The 17,086-nt window shown below is 54.7% G+C and overlaps 1 protein-coding gene across 1 annotated transcript in view; it reads right to left on the bottom strand.

The window, feature by feature from the left end:
- The window catches only part of VIPR1 (vasoactive intestinal peptide receptor 1), a 34,608-nt gene that overhangs the window by 15,661 nt on the left and 1,861 nt on the right, over nucleotides 1–17,086 (bottom strand). Inside the window, exons 2-3 of the mRNA XM_022553827.2 lie at nucleotides 5,961–6,069; nucleotides 1,882–1,989 (exon numbers count right to left, since the gene is read on the bottom strand). Coding sequence (XP_022409535.1) covers nucleotides 1,882–1,989; nucleotides 5,961–6,069 — 217 coding nt within the window. The remainder of the gene's footprint in view (nucleotides 1–1,881; nucleotides 1,990–5,960; nucleotides 6,070–17,086) is intronic.

The raw sequence follows: 17,086 nt of genomic DNA on the forward strand, positions 1-17,086 counted from the left end.
CTGATGAACACTGGGGGCTAAAGTGTACTTCATATTCAGCTTGTCACTAGGTAGGTTCTGGTGAGATGTTGAATCTACCTGAGGAAGGGCTGCCTTTCTCTCATCTGCCGAAAGGCTTGGTGTGGGCCCCCCTGAGGCTGGCAACCTCGGGGTTAGCCAGATGGTGGGCTGGACTCCAGGTTCTCAAGTGAAGGATCTGCCTTTACAATTCCAGCAGGGACAGAAGGAAGAGCCTCAGGAGGAATGCAATTAGCAGGCGCTTCCAGGGATCCCAAGAAAGGCTGGTTGCCAGGGCTCTGCTGAAGGGAGCATTATGAGAGCTGCCAGAGGAGCTCATCTCCTGTCTGCCCAGGTGCTGGGTCCCGCTGAAAGAGGGCTGGGCTAGGTGGGCACTGGCCTGGAATACGGCACACCTGTGGCTGACCCTCAGGGAGGGCATCCGGATCTCTCCCTCACTGCTGAGGTCACAACACCGGGCACTGGGGAGCGAAACTGGCCTGCTCCAAAGAGACCATTTGGTCCATCTCCCATTCCCACTTTACAAATAGGGAAACAGGTCCAGAGGGGCAAAGGCCACCTGGAGTGAGAGACTTTCTGCTCATCCTCTGAGCCCTTATCTAGGTCCCATTCATCACCAACCCTTCCCACCCCAGCCCTGCTCCTCCCTCTGTCCTCCCCCAGCTCATCAAACCCACACCTGAGCGGGGCACACTCGAGTCCTATCCCCCCTCCACCGCACCTTCCCGCTTCCCTCCTCTGCCCTGCTCTCCACCCGAGTCCAAACCATCATCATCTCTCGTCTGCCTTGGGGTTGGGTTTTCCTATTCGTACTCCTAGAATCCTGTCTTTGCACAGAAACCAGTTATCAGTTAAAAACCCGAACTGGACTGTTTCCGTCGCCTGCTTAACCCCTGCAGTGGCTTCTCAGTGAACTTAGGAAAAGCCCAAGTCCTGTCAGTCCTCAAGGCCTGCGTGGTCTGGCCTCTACCCGCCTATCTCTTTCCTCTCCTCCCTCCCCTGGGCTCACTGCTCTAGCCACACTGGCCTCCACTGAGTTTCCTCAGGGCTCATCCCATGGGCTGTTGATCCTCTGAGCGATCCCCCTGCCAGGACCTTTGCGGCTCTTTCCCAGCCCAGGTCTTCAGACCGCAGCTGCAGTATCACCTCCTCAGAGAGGCCGCCATGACGCCTGCCTTAGGTTGTTTCCCTCTCTTCTCTCTCCCAGCACCGCTTATCATTTATAATACATGCATTTGTTTTCTTGCTACACGCCTCTCCAACTAGAACGTGAGCTCCCCGAGGACAGAGCATTTTATCCCTCTGCCCCTCACTGTGCTTGTCTAGCTCAGTGCCAGTCAACATAGTAGGTGTTTAATGAACATTCACTGAATGAAAGGATGACTTACTGTGTCATCTTTAATTACTGGTAGCAAGACAGCCCACTTCCTAAAGAGCTTCCTGCTTTTCCTTTCTGCCTTATATGTGAACATTCACTTAAGCAGAACTTGACAAGGTGTGTAAGAAAGGTCAGTTTCGTAAAGTCAGAAAGGTCATTGCCTCCGAGAAGTGAAAGACTCATTCGTGGCCAGCCCAAAACAATGGGAACATGGCAGCCATAACTCAGCCAATCAGTTATCAATTGCTGAGCAAATATTTAGTGAGAACTTCCCACATGCTTATCTTTCTGTGAAGAGCTAATCAAATCCCATGAGTCCTTCAGAGAACTAATGTCAGTGCAACCTGTTCCAGGAAGCCGCCCCTGATTGCTCCAGCCTCTTTGAGCACCTCCTTTGCCTTCTCACTTCCTTGAGAGGTGAGTCCCTACTCCAGCCGGCTCTACTCCTGCCACCAAGCTCCTGCCCTTCAACCCAGGGTTCTTACCTTGAATGGGGGAGAAGAGTTTAAAGATGAGAGGGCAGGCCAAGACGACCACCTGGCCCCGAGGGGTGGCTGGCCAGCAGGTGAGGTTGTCCCACATCTTGCTGCAGCCTGTGGGGTGAAGGCAGAGGACACATGGGTCAGCGTGGCCACCAGGTGCCTCCAGCCTTGGGGCCTGAGCCCACAGGCACCCACTCTTTTCCTCCTCCTCCAGGCTCCCACCTTGAGGAGCCTCCAGTCTGAGAGGGGAGGCACAGCCCTGTCCAGGCTGTACAGGGAAGGGGGAGAAGGAGGCATAAGTACAGCCCCATGGTCCTTGGTGAGAGACAGAGCGCCCCCTGTGTGTTTCAAACAGTGGTGGGGTTTTGTTTGTTGCAGAGACTAGGGGGGCCTTCCCCGGCATTCAATGGGCAGGCGACAGGGATGCCAGGCAGGTATCCTGCATGGTCGTGCACAGCGATGAATTGTGTAGTGTTTGGGACTTTCAAATGAGTTGCTGGGCGTTTGCATAGATGAAAACCTTTTGTAATGACCAGAGGCTAGACTCTTACTCCATTTTACATATAAACACAAGGTACTTATTGTACGGGTTTGACAATACGAGTTTTCCAGGAATGCAACCGCCAAGCAAAGGAAGAGAAGACTGGGCTTCGTTGTGCTCTAAGAGTTGTTCTCACTAAGAGCTGTTCAATGTTTTGGAAAATCACCTACGACAATGCTGCCGTGAACCTGGGTCGGTGATGCAACCGGCATATGTATCAATCTATGTTTAAAGCTCTCACATTCCCAGAATTTATATTTATAGGTACAACCTTTAGACTATGTCTTCTTATCTTTTGGTGTGATTGTGCTGGAATGTACACATAGTATTCCAGCACACATAGTATTTTATTATATGTGTCTTTATTTTTGTTTTACGTTATAACTAGAACATCATTAAAAAAAAACTGTGTGTCCTAAATTTCATTTTATAATAGTAAGGGAGGCATTAGAAAATATTTCTTGTAAAAAGGAGCTGTTGGGTATGATAGGGTGGTGGGTATATTGGGATTTAGCTAGTTCTTGAAGAGTCTTCATAAAACTCACATACAACACAGATGCCTCCAACCCAGTCACACTGTGAATTGTGACAGGGGTGGTGATTAGGGAGTGAGTTTGGAGAAAGCCCTGCATCGCAGGCTGAGCTCTCCGCTGTGTACCTATTAGCCTTGAAGGCCTGGCTGGTGACGGATGCACAGACCCCCTAGGGGTCTCTAGGGGTCCACTTTAATAGGCAGATGCAAATGCCACGGTTTTGCCTGTTCAGGGTCTGGGTGGCCCCGAGGAACAAGGACTCCTCTGGATGCCGTCCCCGGAGGGAGGCTTAATTGTCTCTTTGCAACCCTGCCAGTCCCATAGATTTACTCAGGAAACCCAACCCCTGAGCTAAAGTCAACTCCAGCTGGGCCAAACCCAGCCCAGCCCAGGTCCGAAGGTTCACAAGTTCCCAAGAAGGGGGCCTGGGAAGAGGAGGTGGAGGGACATCCCCACCTGGGGAAGAGCCTCGGGCCTCTGAATGCTAAAGTGGGCCGACAGCGGGGAGGGGTGCCATCTGGGGCTGCGGTAGCCAGGTGGCACCTGCAGCTGAAGGCTGAGAATGCCTGGATCTCCGTGGCCTGGTCAGAGTGCACAGCCTCCCTGCCTTGGGGACCTCATCCGCTACCACTCATCCTATCCTGAGTCTTCTGTGGCCTCACTCTGGCTCCCAGTCTCTCCTCCATTCCTGTGCCAGCATCTCTGGAGGCCATGTAGCTGCTCTTCAAGCCAGTCAAATCCTGCTAGTGATTTAAGACCCTGTTCATAATATCAACAGCAAACATTTATGTAGCCTTTATATATGGGAGACACTGTTCTACCCTCTTTACATAAATAACTTATTTAACCCCCTCCCATTTTACAGATGAGCAACTGAGGCACAGAGCAATTATGTAGCTAGCCCCACGTCACGTCGCTGGCGAGGGGGACAGCCAGTTCACACGCTCCATCTCCAGCAAACCTCTTGCACTCTGCCTGGTCTGAAGGGCTCAGTGCCATTTCCAGGAATCTTGCATGGCTGGAGTGTGTATGGCCCTGACAATGCTGGGCACACCCTGTCTTGCAGGCCGGCTATTGTGTTTGGGTACTTGCCAGGCTTCAGGCTCTCTGGATCTCCAGCGGCGGTCCAGATCAGGAGTGGATTCAGAGCTGGGTCTCTGGCCCTGAATTCAGCTTCACCAGAAGAGGCACAGAGGGGAGGGAGGCTGGGCTCTGCTCTCAGGGCGGCCACGCTTGGCCTCAAGAAATCTCAGCACCACCAGGCCTGGGTTGTGAACTGTGCTGGGGTGCAGGCCAGCAGGCAGCGGGAGGGCCAGGGAAGAGGGGCTGGTAGGGGGCACGTGGTCAGGGAGGCGTCCTGCTGGAGACAGCAGGGTCGGGAAGCTGAGATGGGGTGACAGGCAAGAAAATGCTGGGCGCCTGGAGGGCCTGTGGTTGTGAGCTGGGCCTGGGAGTATTCCCTGTGTGTCTGCCCCAGGGAGGCCACTCAGGTCCCACCGCACACGTCATCAGGCCCACAGAGACCCACGGCCCAGGCTGGCTGAACATGCCCATTGGGTGCTGCCACCTCAACAGGAAAGAAAGCCCAGCCTGGGGTGGGGGGTGGCGAGGCAGGGGTGGGGGGCCTCCGCTTGTCGTTTTATAGACGTGTGTGCACAGAGAGACACGCACACTGACAAGCACCCCCAGGCACACAGACTCACAAACACACACGCACGTATACATACATGTACACTTACTTGGACATGGAAAAACCAGACACAAGCAAACACAGGCACAGAGAGACACACACAACTCACAGACACACATGTACAGACATGACTGAGCATGCCACAGACACTCACACACACACACACACACAGCACACCAGGCAGACACATCCAGGCAGGTCCAGGCTTACACAAACACATGCCTCCAACACACAAAGACACTCAGAGTGAGTCACGGAGCTACACGCCCCAGAGGCACAGCCATAGCCCTAGACAGACAGGGGCCAGGAGCACACAGCTGGATGTGCGTGAACATGCGCAGAGCCTCTCACAAGGTCATGGGCAGACTCACCGCCCACAGACCCATACATGCCCTCCTCTGGATCTCGGGCCAGCTGCCTGGTGACAGGGTGTTGGCACCTGCCATGCACCCTGTGCCAGCAATGACCTCATTGGGATCACGAGGGTGGCCTGCCCTTGGGGCCTATAGTCTGGGGTCTGGGCCTCTCTGGGCTGCGCATGATCCCGGATCCCACTGTGGAGCCTTTCCGAGGCCTGTCTGCAGCCTAGTCCTGCCTCCCTGCCCTGGCGGGGGGGTGGGGCATAGGCAGCAGGCAGGTCCGGCCACCTCTCTACCCAGGCCGCAGTCTCAGGGCCCTGGGAGACAAAGGGCCGGCCCCCCTTGCGAGCTGGGAGAGGCAGAGGCCATCCGTGATGCTATACACACACTCACTACCTCTACGGGAGGCAGAGAGCCTGGGCGGCAGGGCCCAGAAGGAGGGGCCCAGGACGGGGTGCATAACTGCCAGCCTCAGGGAGATGGGGGCACTGGGGAGCCAGGAAGAAAGATGCTCCCTGCTCCTGAGCCAGGCTGCTACGTAGCTGTAAGCTCGGCCTCGGGGAGGTGACCTCTGGGAGGGAGGCCCGGAGCTGGTCTGGGCTCCCCACTGCTCCAGCCCTCCTCCTCCCTCACAGGGAGCCTTGAACTCCATAGCCGCTCCCCACCTGCCACGGGCAGTAGGCCTGGGCGCCTTCCAATTTCCCAGCCTCTCTGCTTCTCCCAATCCTGCCCACCCTTCTGAGTCTGGCTCAGGCTGCAACTTTTGAAGGAAGCCATCTACTTCCTTCCGTTCTCACCCCAGGGCTGCTGAGCCAAAGGCGGGGAGCACAGGATTGGGGAGTGAAGACCGGAGGGTGCTGCCATTTGATCTGATGGCCTCGACCTGAGAGTGGATCTGGGCTCACGGTGTGAGGGAGGGGGCCTCCTTGGGGGCTCCTTCTTGCCACTGGGGGCCTCACCTGTTGTTTCATTCTCCAGCTGGGCCTCCTTCAGGCACTGGTTGTGCTGTACCTTGATCACCTGCATATAGTCACACTCCTCCTGCTGCAGCCCGACTTCCCAGCCGCCCTGGGGAACAGAGACAGGGAGGGGGACCCGTCACCCTCATCCACAGCCTACTTGTCATCCACGGACTCCAGGAGCACAGCGCCAGGCAAGGCCCAGTCACCGGACTCATCCAAGTTCCAGACTAAACCCCAATCCCAACCCCAGAGTGAATTCGACCTTAAACGGAAGCCTGACCCTGACCTAGATCTGACCCCAAACTCTTGTCCATTGTCCCCAAAGTGGGGTCTGCCTTGAGGGCCCTGTCATGGTTTCCTGGTGGTCCTAGCAGTACCATGGCTGTAACAACACTGTCTCTTTGTGGGTGGTACGGCTATGGACAGAGTTTAGAGGGCCTCTCCTTAGAGCCCAGAGCTGGCCCACTGGACTTTCCAGTTTGGGTTGGGAGCCCTCAGTCACTGCTTCAGACTCCATGGATGAGTGGGGCCCAGGAGGCGTCACCTCGTTATGAGCTGGACCCTGGCTTCCTGTTCTTGGAGCCAGGCCTGGGAGGAATCCAGGAGTCTGGCTGCATCTTCCAGCCTCTGTCCGCATTCTAGGAGCCTGTGCTCAGTCCCCCTGGGTCACCAGGCTGGGAAGGGAATTCTGGGCCTCCTTGGCCAGATACCCCCCACCCCCGCCTCCTTAGCTTCTGAATAATTGAAGCTCTGTCAGATCTAATGAGGGTGAGGGAGGTCTCAGGAAGTACAAGAGGCCCCTTTAGGATGGCTGGAGGTAAGGAAAAGGGATGGGAAAGCCCAAGCTTCTCCCCTCCCCTCCCCTGTGCCCTGGCCAGGGATTAGGGGTGAGACCTGACCTGTGTGCCAGGGAGACATTGGCATTGGGTCTGACATGTGAGTAGGGGTGATAGCTGCACAGGAACAGCCAGAAAAAGCAGGTCTTGGGAGCCACTGGGTGAGGAAGGGGGGTAAAGGCCTCCGTGAAGGAATCATTGGGCTGGTGGCAGCTTCTGTCTGTCTCTTTGGCTTTAGGGAAGTGGCTGCCACCTCACATCAGCTTCCTCGTCTCTGCCCGGGGAGAAGAATGTCACAGTCCCAACAGGCTGTGGGGAGAGGCCAGTAAGATTGCTCCAGAATCAGAGTTTATCAGCATCTCTTTCACTTGTCCCCCCTCACCCTGGGACATGGTCTTCACCTCCCTGGACCTCAGTTTCCTGGTGGGCTAAATGGGCCTCAACCACCTCCCTTGCTGACCCAAAGGCTTCTTGCAGTAGGGCTGTGGGGAGAGCATAGGTATAGTGGGGTTTCCATTATTTCCTTCTTTTAAGGGGTCCCCGTCTGGCATTGTTCTAAACAAGTCAATCCCATTGTAAGCATGTGACCCCAAAGAGGGACCATACTCTTAAATCTCATGTCTTTTCTTTCTTTTTTTTTTTTTTTTTTTTTGCGGTACGCGGGCCTCTCACTGTTGTGGTCCCTCCCGTCGCGGAGCACAGGCTCCGGACGCGCAAGGCTCAGCGGCCATGGCTCACGGGCCCAGCCGCTCTGCGGCATGTGGGATCTTCCCGGACTGGGGCACGAACCCACGTCCCCTGCATCAGCAGGAGGACTCTCGACCACTGCGCCACCAGGGAAGCCCCCTCATATCTTTTCTTTTAAACAGTTATATGAACAAGCGTATCCTGCTCCACAATAGATCTGTGTTACTTTCCATATGCCAAGTTTTAAATGACTTTCCAGCTAATATCTTTACCCTAATTGGCTGGTAGCGTTAATGGTCCAAGATGGAACCCACGTTCACTATGTGGCTTCCAGGCTCATGGCGAGTGAGGTCTGGGTGCTGGGGTCACATGCTTCCCCTCCTGCCCAGGAGGGACGGAAATACTCATGGTGCTTTGTCTTAAGGGATCTGTGTCTGGCTCATCCTGCTGGGGCATGGGAAGACGGGTGGCCAGAGGGATCCCAGAGGTGGCTTCTGGGAGAGGAACCCAGGGATTGGCCACCCCAGTTTGTGTCCCACCATTGGTCTCTCTTGCTTGCTTGGAGCATGTTTCTCCCCAAGGTAACTTCCCAGCTTGTTGTCCTTCAGCAACAGGGTTTGTTCCGCCTTCTGGTTCTCCCCTGGCCTGGCCTGCTTCTCCTGCCCATTTTCAGCTGCCATCACCCCACAACATGAAAGCAGAATGGGTAGTAGTAGACATCTGTGTTGCTGCCTTCTACCATCCTTCACCTTCCTCTGACGCCATGTCCTCACCTCTACCTGGAAAACCACGTCCTTTCCCACTCTTGGTCTATGGGGTTCTGATGAACCCTCTTCCAGGGGGTCAATATACGACCAGATTTAAGCCAGTCAAAGTGTTCCTGGCCATAGTCCCTGGCACATGGCCTAATTCAGGCTCCTCAGAGCCAGGAAGCTCATTCCTGGGACCTTGGATTAAGCAATTAGGCAAGTGGATTTGTTCTCTCCCACTGGACTGGAAACCTCAAAGGATGCAGGGGCTAGAACTACCGCCACCACCTTGTTGCCAAGTATAGCACAATGATGAAGCCACACAGTTAAAGGAAGGATAAAGAGGTAGAGAAAAACTAGATCCTCTTGACATTGTCTGAGCCCCTGAACGCAGCCATGCCTGAAATCAGCCCTGCTTCCAGGAACATGACTGAATAACTTTCTGTATGGCTTAAGCCAGGTGAGTTTTCTGTCCTTGTAACCAAGAGTCCAGACTTGTGCTCTGAAGACAGGACAATGGATGCCCTCATTTGCTGAGCCCTCTTAAGCCTGGGCTATGGCCATGCTGTTTGCCGGGACACAGTTATTTTCCAGTCACTGAGGGCATCATAGGGCTCCTGGTGGCTTCTGCCTGCTATTTTCTGAGGGTGAAGGGGTGTGGGGTCACCTTCTCTGGGCAACTCTGCTCCCCCAGCAGCACAGCCACAGTGTCTCTCCTGAGAGGCAGTGTGTAGAGGAAGGGCAGGAGCCCTTGGGATAACCTGGGAGCCTGGGGGGTATCTCTGAATAAAGTGAGGGTGGTCTAGAGCACAGGTCCCCAACCCCCTGGGCTGCAGGATTAAGAACCGGGCCACACAGCAGGAGGTGAGCGCCGGCAAGCGAGTGAAGCTTCCGTTGCTCACATTACCGCCTAAACCATCCCCCCCATCACTCACATTACTGCCTGAATCATCTCCCCCACCCCGACTTCACCCTGTCCGTGGAAAAATCGTCTTCCACGAAACCGGTCCCTGGTGCCAAAAATGTTGGGGACCACTGGTCTAGAGGATGAGTTCTGCTTTCACCACAATTGGGTGCTGGGCCCCATGTGGAGAAGGGTAAAGGAAATAGAGACCCAAAGAGGGACTGGAGGTCACTCAGCAATGCACATTTCCAGAGGGACCTAAGTCTCTGGCCACTGGTCTGGACTGCATCAATCCCTCTCCATGGCCTTGTCTTGGGCCATCTGGTCAGCCATTGCCCTTTGGAGGACAGGGCCAGGACAGCTGTCTCTAGCCCTTATCACTGAGGAATTCAGGCAGACCATGGACTTCCTCTTCTACATACTTCCCTATTCTAAACATCCTCATTATCCATCTGGACTCCAGACACACAAAATTAGAAAATTCCCAGCCAGTTGTAGCCAAGTCTAACGGTCCCAGGGAAGGGTTCCAGGGGATGATATAGCTGGTGTGTGGGGTTCACAGAGAATGAGAAGTAGTGGTGGGCCTCTGATGTTGTGTAAGAGTTTGACAATTAGAGGTAGAGTAAGAGCATTCCAGAAAGTAGGAGCAGTGTGTGCAGAAGCGTGGAGGCATGAAAATGCCTAATATATTCAAGGTTGCAAGAAGCCCGATGTGGCTGCAGCAAGGGGCGCTGGAGGCATCAGGAGACAAGTTGGGAGGCGTAGGCAGGGGCCAGGCCTCATCACCTCTGCCTGGACTAGTGTAGTAGCTCTCAGCCCCACCACCTGCAACCTGAGGGATCTTTGTCAAATGTGTCTCCCCATCCTCGTTCTCCTGCATCAAATCTCTGATGGTCCTAGGAGTCAAAGCCCAGACATCAAAACTGGCATTCAAGACCCTTCCTAATCCCACCACTGCCTAGGTCTCCCAACTTGCCTCCTGCCACCTCATGTGGAGAGGAGAAAGCAGGCCTCAAAGTCAGTCTCACCTTGCAGTTGGTTTAAGATGAGAGTTTCAGGCCAGACTGGAGCCCCAATACCTTCTCTGTGACAGCAGTTCCTGAGCCCAAAAGAAGGGACTCGGGCAAGAGTGAAGGAGTCCATAGCATTCCTTCAATCCTGACCCTGTGTCTCCTGCCATATGTTGGCCGGATGTGGGAGGTGACTGACTGGGGGTTTGTAGGAGAGTCCTGAGTATCTGGCTGGGGGCGTGGATTAGCCAAGTCTTGTTAATTCCACTTGCTCAGTAGGCCTCTTCCTTTTTATTCCCACCGTGAGGGGCTTGGGAGAGGCCCTGCTTCCTCTTCCTGACGTGGGGCTGCCTGAGATATAGGGCAAAGGCTGCGGTTCTGGGGGAAAGTGTGAAGGTGCTGAGAGTCGTAGCTGTTAGATGCTGGGGGCTCAGAGAGACAGGGTGAGGCCAGCTCAGGTGTTGTGGGCCATACGCAACCCCCTCAAAGGAAGCTTGAGACCACAGCTACCGGTCTTGAATCAGAACCTCCAGCTTCATCCCAGGGCCAGAGAACTACGGCTGGAGAAGCCATGGGAGACAGAAGCAGGGCGGTGGGTGCGCATGAGTCCCTCTGAGGAGCAGCTAGTCTGTGAGAGGGGTCTAAAATGCAGCAGGCTGGAATAGGTGAGACAGGAGAAAGAACTTCCTGCCTGTAAATTACCAAGCACTGTGGGCCACCATGGATGATTTGTGCTTCTGAGGTTTGTCAAAGGAGGGCTCTTTTTTTTTTTTTCCTGCTAGGGATGGTTGGAACAAGCTGGGGAATGGGGAGTAGAGAGCGGGGGCTCGGGAGGGTCACATTTACCATCCTCCCATTACCATCCCATATCCCACGATTTATTTAAGCTCCTCCCTGCCCCCCACTGAAATAAGGGGCAATAAAGAGTTATGAGGGGAAACTGAGGACCCAGAGAGAAAGCAGTGTGATCAAAGGCACTCAGGACTGCAACCCAGCTTCCCCCGCTGTCCCCTTCATTTCGGCTTTTGTGTTTGAATTGGTAAGGAGATGGAGATCTTGTAGCCGAGGAGGAGGTGAAGGGGAGAGGAGAGAAGGAGTAAAAGGAGGAAAGAATGGGGGCAGGCATAGGAAGGTAAGGTAAATCATGGGATCCAGCAGTCACGGAAAACAGGAGAAACATGCTCCTGGCTTTGCAGAGGGCACTAAAAGAAGTTGAAATTATCATCTTAGTGGGAAGAGACACAAGGGAGTCTGTTGGGCTGATGGGAATGTATAATAGCTTGATCTGGGTGGTGGCTACATAGGTGCACACGTGTGAGATAATTCCTTGAGCCATCACTTCAGATTTGTACATTTCACTAATTAAAAACTGCCTCTAAAGTCCCAGGGCGTCATGTGACATGCCATTGCCACTTTGGAAGAAGTAGCTCCTCTTATAAGACAGCAGAGCCTAGTTAAGTCCACAAGTTCTGGAAGCATACTGTCTGCCACTTCTGGGCTGGGCGGCCTTGGGCAAGTCACCTCACCTCATCTGTAAAATGAGGACAATGACAGCACCACCTACATCCAGGGTTGTGTTGGGTCACATGTAAGGGACATGAGGGGACTGCCAAGGGTTAGCAGTTGTTGCCAAAGCCCCAGCTCAGCCCAGCCCCTCATGCCCGGCTGCCTTGCTGTCTATGCCCGGACCCAGCCTAGCGCCAGCCTGAATGCCCTGCGGAACCCCAGGCAGTCTGAATGTCCTGCCCACTGACAAGGGGCAGCAGTGCCCTCCAGAGGAAAGGTCTCAAGCCTGGTTTTCCCCTACCCCCTACTGCAGTCTGATTTCTCTCCCCCTCCCTGTATTTTGACATCCTTTTGCCAATAGTCCAAAGCCTCCTGTCTCTGCAAGTCCTGGGGAAGGCTGAGCTCTGGCGGGGTAGGAGGGTGGAGTGAGAATTGGTGTTTGTGGATGGGGGGTAAGAAAAAGAGTGGAGACATAGGGCTTGGGATGCAGGCTTGGGTTTGGGGCAAGAAAGAACTTTCCTCAGCTTAGGGTGGTACCAGGGCAAGGGCTCTCATTACTAGGAGAATGCAAGCAAAGGCATTCAGCCTGGGGTTAAACCTGGTCCCTCAAGAGGCCCTTCTTGCAAGGTTTACTGAGGGGCATGAAGCCTTACAGGCTTTCTTTGCAGAGGATCGCCACAAGAATGGCCAGCAAAGCTGGGGCGGCAGAGACTCAGGTTTAAATCCTCTGTCCTTTGAAAGTCATCCTGGGCACCACTGGGGAAAGACACTCAGTTTCAAACACGGTGTCTGTGGGTGATGTTGATGTCGGGTCACCGGCAGAGATCAGGGCACTGACAGGGAGCCATGACTCCTCGATATGTCGGCTGGTGACCTCTTCTCCTCCTCTGATGACCCCCTGGGCAGGAAAAACTTGTTTTTAAGATGGTGGGAGGCACTTCCTGGGAGATATGGACCTTCACATCATGAACCACATGAGAGGAGGTGCATATAAGATTGGGCCCTGTCCAGTGAAGCCCAGCTTCCTGCCCACCCACCCTGCTCCAGGCCTCCTGCTCATCCCCTCACCCACCTGCCAGCTCGCTGTACAGTCCCATCATGGCACAGGCAGGAAAGGTCCTTGTAGTAGGTGCAACCCTCCCACCTTGATAATATCACCACTCATCTTGTGATGCTGGATTAAATGCTGCTGGGGGATATCTGAATATCGACTATTAAGGAATCCCTGTTAATTTTGTTAGGTGCGATAATGGTATCATAGTTACATAGGAAAATATCCTTTGATTTTAGAGATGCATCTTAAAATAATTTGTTCTATGATGTCTATAATGTGTTTTAAAATAGTTCGGCCAAAAAAAGCAAATGATGCAAATATTAATGGTTAAAGGTTAATAATTTTCAAATCTAGACATTGGGAGTGGACAAACACAGGACATTCCTATACTGCCTGCCATTTTGCTGACATCACTCCAAGAAATGGGTATTTCCATGTTCATTATACTATTCACTCCACTTAAAAAAAATATGTTTGAAAATGTTCACAATAAAAGTTAAAAAAACCCCATAATGTGATGGAAAGATTAAATTGCATTTCTTTTTCTTCTGAAATACATCGAAGGTATGTGGGAGAGTTTGCATGTATTGTACATTTTCCTGGGTGCAATGAGAACAGCTTTGTGTTGGGAAAGTCAGAGAGGGGAGGGCTGAGTCTGGGAGGATGATGACAAAGAGCAGGGAGAAAGGGACAGGGCTCTGTCTAGTCCCCTGGCCCCATTCCTGCATCTACGTCCAGGGCTGTCACAGCGAAGGGCCCCTGCGAGTGGCAGGCTCCACCCAGGCTGGGTTGCCATGAGGCTGCCTGCGTGCAGGGAGGCCCACCATCCGTTGCCTGCCTGGGCCTGGAGCCTCACCCCCCAAACTGTCTGGCCGCCCATGAGGAAGCACTAATCCCTGTCCCCAGTACTCCCGCCTGCCCTGGAAGCCTCTGGGCAAGGGGGGCAAGAGAGGGCTGAAGAAGGGTCCCTAGGGCTCCCAAGCTGGGGATCAAGAGGAAAGAAAGACCTGTCACATAGTTCACACAGCACTTTCACCTCCTTCAAGTCTCACTGAAGTCCTGACTGGACGGCCAAGCCCATTTCACAGTCAGTCGTGATGCTGGGGGTGGGTGGGTGGGTGGGAAGACTCTGCCCCAGCCAGGGTGGAGATGGCCTCTCTTCCCATTTCTCTTGAATCTTGGGCCAAGGGTTCTCACCCTCCCTTTTGTGATGGGGAAACAGAGGCCCTTCCACAGAAAGGAAACATGCTCTCCAGGTCAACTGGCCATTGCCATGGAGTGAGGGGAGGACCCAGCTCAGGCTCCTTATCATGGAAGCTCTAGAAACGTCAGGAAAGATGGAGACTCAGGGGAGCATGGGAGGGTGGAAACCTCTGAAGGGAGCTCGCTCTTCCAGTGCAGTCCCTGGGGAGCCCTGGGCAGGCCTAACTGACGTTGTCCCTTGACTTAAGGAGGAGACCTGACCCCTCTGTAGCTGTGTTTCCTAAAGCCCATAGGGTGGCTTGCTGGGGGCCGGGAGGGCTGGGTAGCCATGGACAGCTTCTGGAGCAGCTGGAAGCAGAGGGCTGGGGCAGCATGCCTACGGCAAGGTGAAGCCTTCAGGAGCAGATGGCCAGCAACCCGCTTCAGAGAAGAATCAGAGGAACCAAGTGTCCCCCAAGCCCAGGACCACCCTAGTCTCTGGGGGGAGCTGAGGGCTTCCTCCACTTTCTGGGGTCAGGCTCATTGGTCCTGCCAACAGAGGTTGTTTTATGGTCTCAGGTGGAAGGTTGGACCATTTGGCTGAACTCTTCAGGGACTGCTCTTCCTCCTCCAGGGAGCCTTCCCTGACTGCTCCTCTCAGCGACCCTTGCCCCATTTCTGGGCAGCTGCACCCCACACCCACCTGGGCTGGTTCTCCTGGGTCACTGGCTCAGCTCTCCCCTACCAACTGGAGAATCTTCCCAGGGCAGGGCGTGGGTCTGCTCCTTCTCTATGACACCTCCCGCCCCTGCCCTGGGCTGGGCACTGGCCTGAGCAGTTCTGCTACCAGTGAGGAGCCCCTGTGCCTGCTGTCCAGGGGGTGGGGGTAGTGGAAGGCCTGGAGGGTGGTCTTGGGGCGGACTTCCTCTTCTGAGACACTGGAGGTTTTCTTTCCTTTTTTTGCTTCCCTGTTCAGAGATTTCCTCTTCACAGACTGAGGTCAGGGCTCCATAAACAGGAGTGATAAGGCCTTGGGCTTTCAAACTGAACTTTGCAGCTACCATTTTATGACTCTGGTAACGTACTCCCCCCCCCCCCGCCACCACCCCCCACCCCCCGCCAAGTCTGGCTGGAGTAGGATTGCCTGGTGTCCATTCCTTATGGGAGCAAGTGCTGGCTAGTGGGGAGGAGGGAGAAATAGAGAGGGAAATGGGGGCCCCTCATTCCAGCCTGACCTCATCCACTCCTGGGTGAGTCCCTTCTGCTCTCATCCAGTCCTGGGTGAGTCCCTTCTCCCTCTGTGGGCCCAGCCCTGCACTGGGCTGTAGGGGACATGGGAGGGTAAGAGACCTTAGCCCTTGATCCCATGGGATGGTCAAAAGAGCCCAGGCTGGGAGGTGAGTAGGGTTGAAGGGTGGGGTCAGAGGGGGAAGGGCTGAGTGGGCTGGAGCAATCAGGGAAGGCTTTCTGGAGGAGCAGCTCAAGTTGGGAACTAACCAGACAAAATGTGGAAAGAACAGGGGAGGGTAGGCATGGGAAGAGCCAGGCTTTGGACTTTCTCAGGAGGTGGGGGGCAGATGTTGCACGAGAAGGGGCCCCACTGAAACCACTCTGCCCCTAAGCTGAGAAGCCTCCAGGGATGGGAGAATGGGGTGCCAGTGGCGGTCTCAAGATCCCTGGCTCATCCAGGGAGAATTTTTTTTTTTTTTTTGTGGTACGTGGGCCTCTCACTGCCATGGCCTCTCCCGTTGCAGAGCACAGGCTCCAGATGCTCAGGCTCAGCGGCCATGGCTCACAGGCCCAGCCGCTCCGCAGCATGTGGGATCTTCCCGGACCGGGGCACGATCCCACGTCCCTTGCATCGGCAGGCGGACTCTCAACCACTGTGCCACCAGGGAAGCCCCTCCAGGGAGAATTTGAGTGGTTGGAGCCCAAGGGTGGAAGAGCCCGAGGGTTGCTGGTGAGGCCTGGAGGCTTTGTGACACTGAGAGGCTGTAAGTGGTGCCAGAGCTACGGCCTCAGGGCCAGAACTTGGTGGGGCTTTGAGTGCTCAGGAGGTGGGTCTCACCACGGCCATTAGTGGGAGGAGAGGAATTATGCCAATTGTCTTAAGGCCTGCTCCCAGGACAAACAATGAGCACCCCATCCCGGAGTATGCAAGACATTAGCTAGATGGAACAGAGATTCCTGCCCTGGTGGAGGTGATGGTAAGGGAGGTAATCATGGGATAGAGGAAACTAGATGACCAATATACTCCATCCACCCACCAGCCAACTTGGAGCTGGTGCCAGACCTGGAACCCACAGGTTTTAGGCCCTGCCCAAGCAGCAACTGCAGATTCCTCAAGTCCTGGGGAAAGGGTAGAAAGAAATCAACCTCAGCCCAGGTCTGATGGGTGGGGGACAGGTGTGGCTCTGTTATCTTTGGGCCTCACTTTGCCCATCTGTAAAATGGGCTTGGGTAGTCTTCAGGTCTTCCCTGATCTTACAGAGAGATGACTCATACATCTCCTGCCTCAACCAGAATCTGCCCTGCAGCCCAGGTAAGCCACACCCCCAGGCACACACATGGGCACACCCACACATGGGGCACGAGGGCACACATGCACCAGGGGCACACACACACCCATATGGAGATGAAGCAGAAGTGGGAGGAAGAGGGTGGCCACTGTTTGTTGGTTGTTTGTTCCCTGGTTAGCTTTCCCCATGCACATGTCTGGCCCTCCCTGAGAAACACCACTCCAAATCCTTACTGCCCACCACCTTCCACCTTGAGCTCCATACCTTTCAGCTCTGCTCAGTGGGAGGGCACAGAAGGGTCTGCCTGCCAGCCACCTGATCCCAAAAGCCCCTTCCCAGGTCCCGGGGTCCTCGGTGTTTGGTCTGCTGCTGAATGTCACTTCTACAAGTAGCTTAAGGCCCCACAGACACCTCCGGTGGGGCACAGCACACAACGACGACCCTCACAGCCTGCCTCCAACCTCCTGTCTAGCAGACCTTCCATTTCTGTGGACCACAGTCCCCGACCCTGCATCCACTGACTTCCCCAACCCACAGGTACTACACGGAAGGCAAGTTTGGAGTCCGCCCTTAACCGTCTCCCCTCCACCGGTGTCCCAGATCCCGGCGCTGAGCGGGCTCCAAACAGCGCTGGAAGGGACTAGGCTCGACGGAGACCCCACCCCGCCCTCGGGTC

This window comes from Delphinapterus leucas, chromosome 10 (genome assembly GCF_059928025.1).
Source record: "Delphinapterus leucas isolate spDelLeu-1000000601 "Yukka" chromosome 10, BTC_Dleu_Yukka2, whole genome shotgun sequence".
In the NCBI taxonomy this organism is placed as follows: domain Eukaryota; kingdom Metazoa; phylum Chordata; class Mammalia; order Artiodactyla; family Monodontidae; genus Delphinapterus; species Delphinapterus leucas.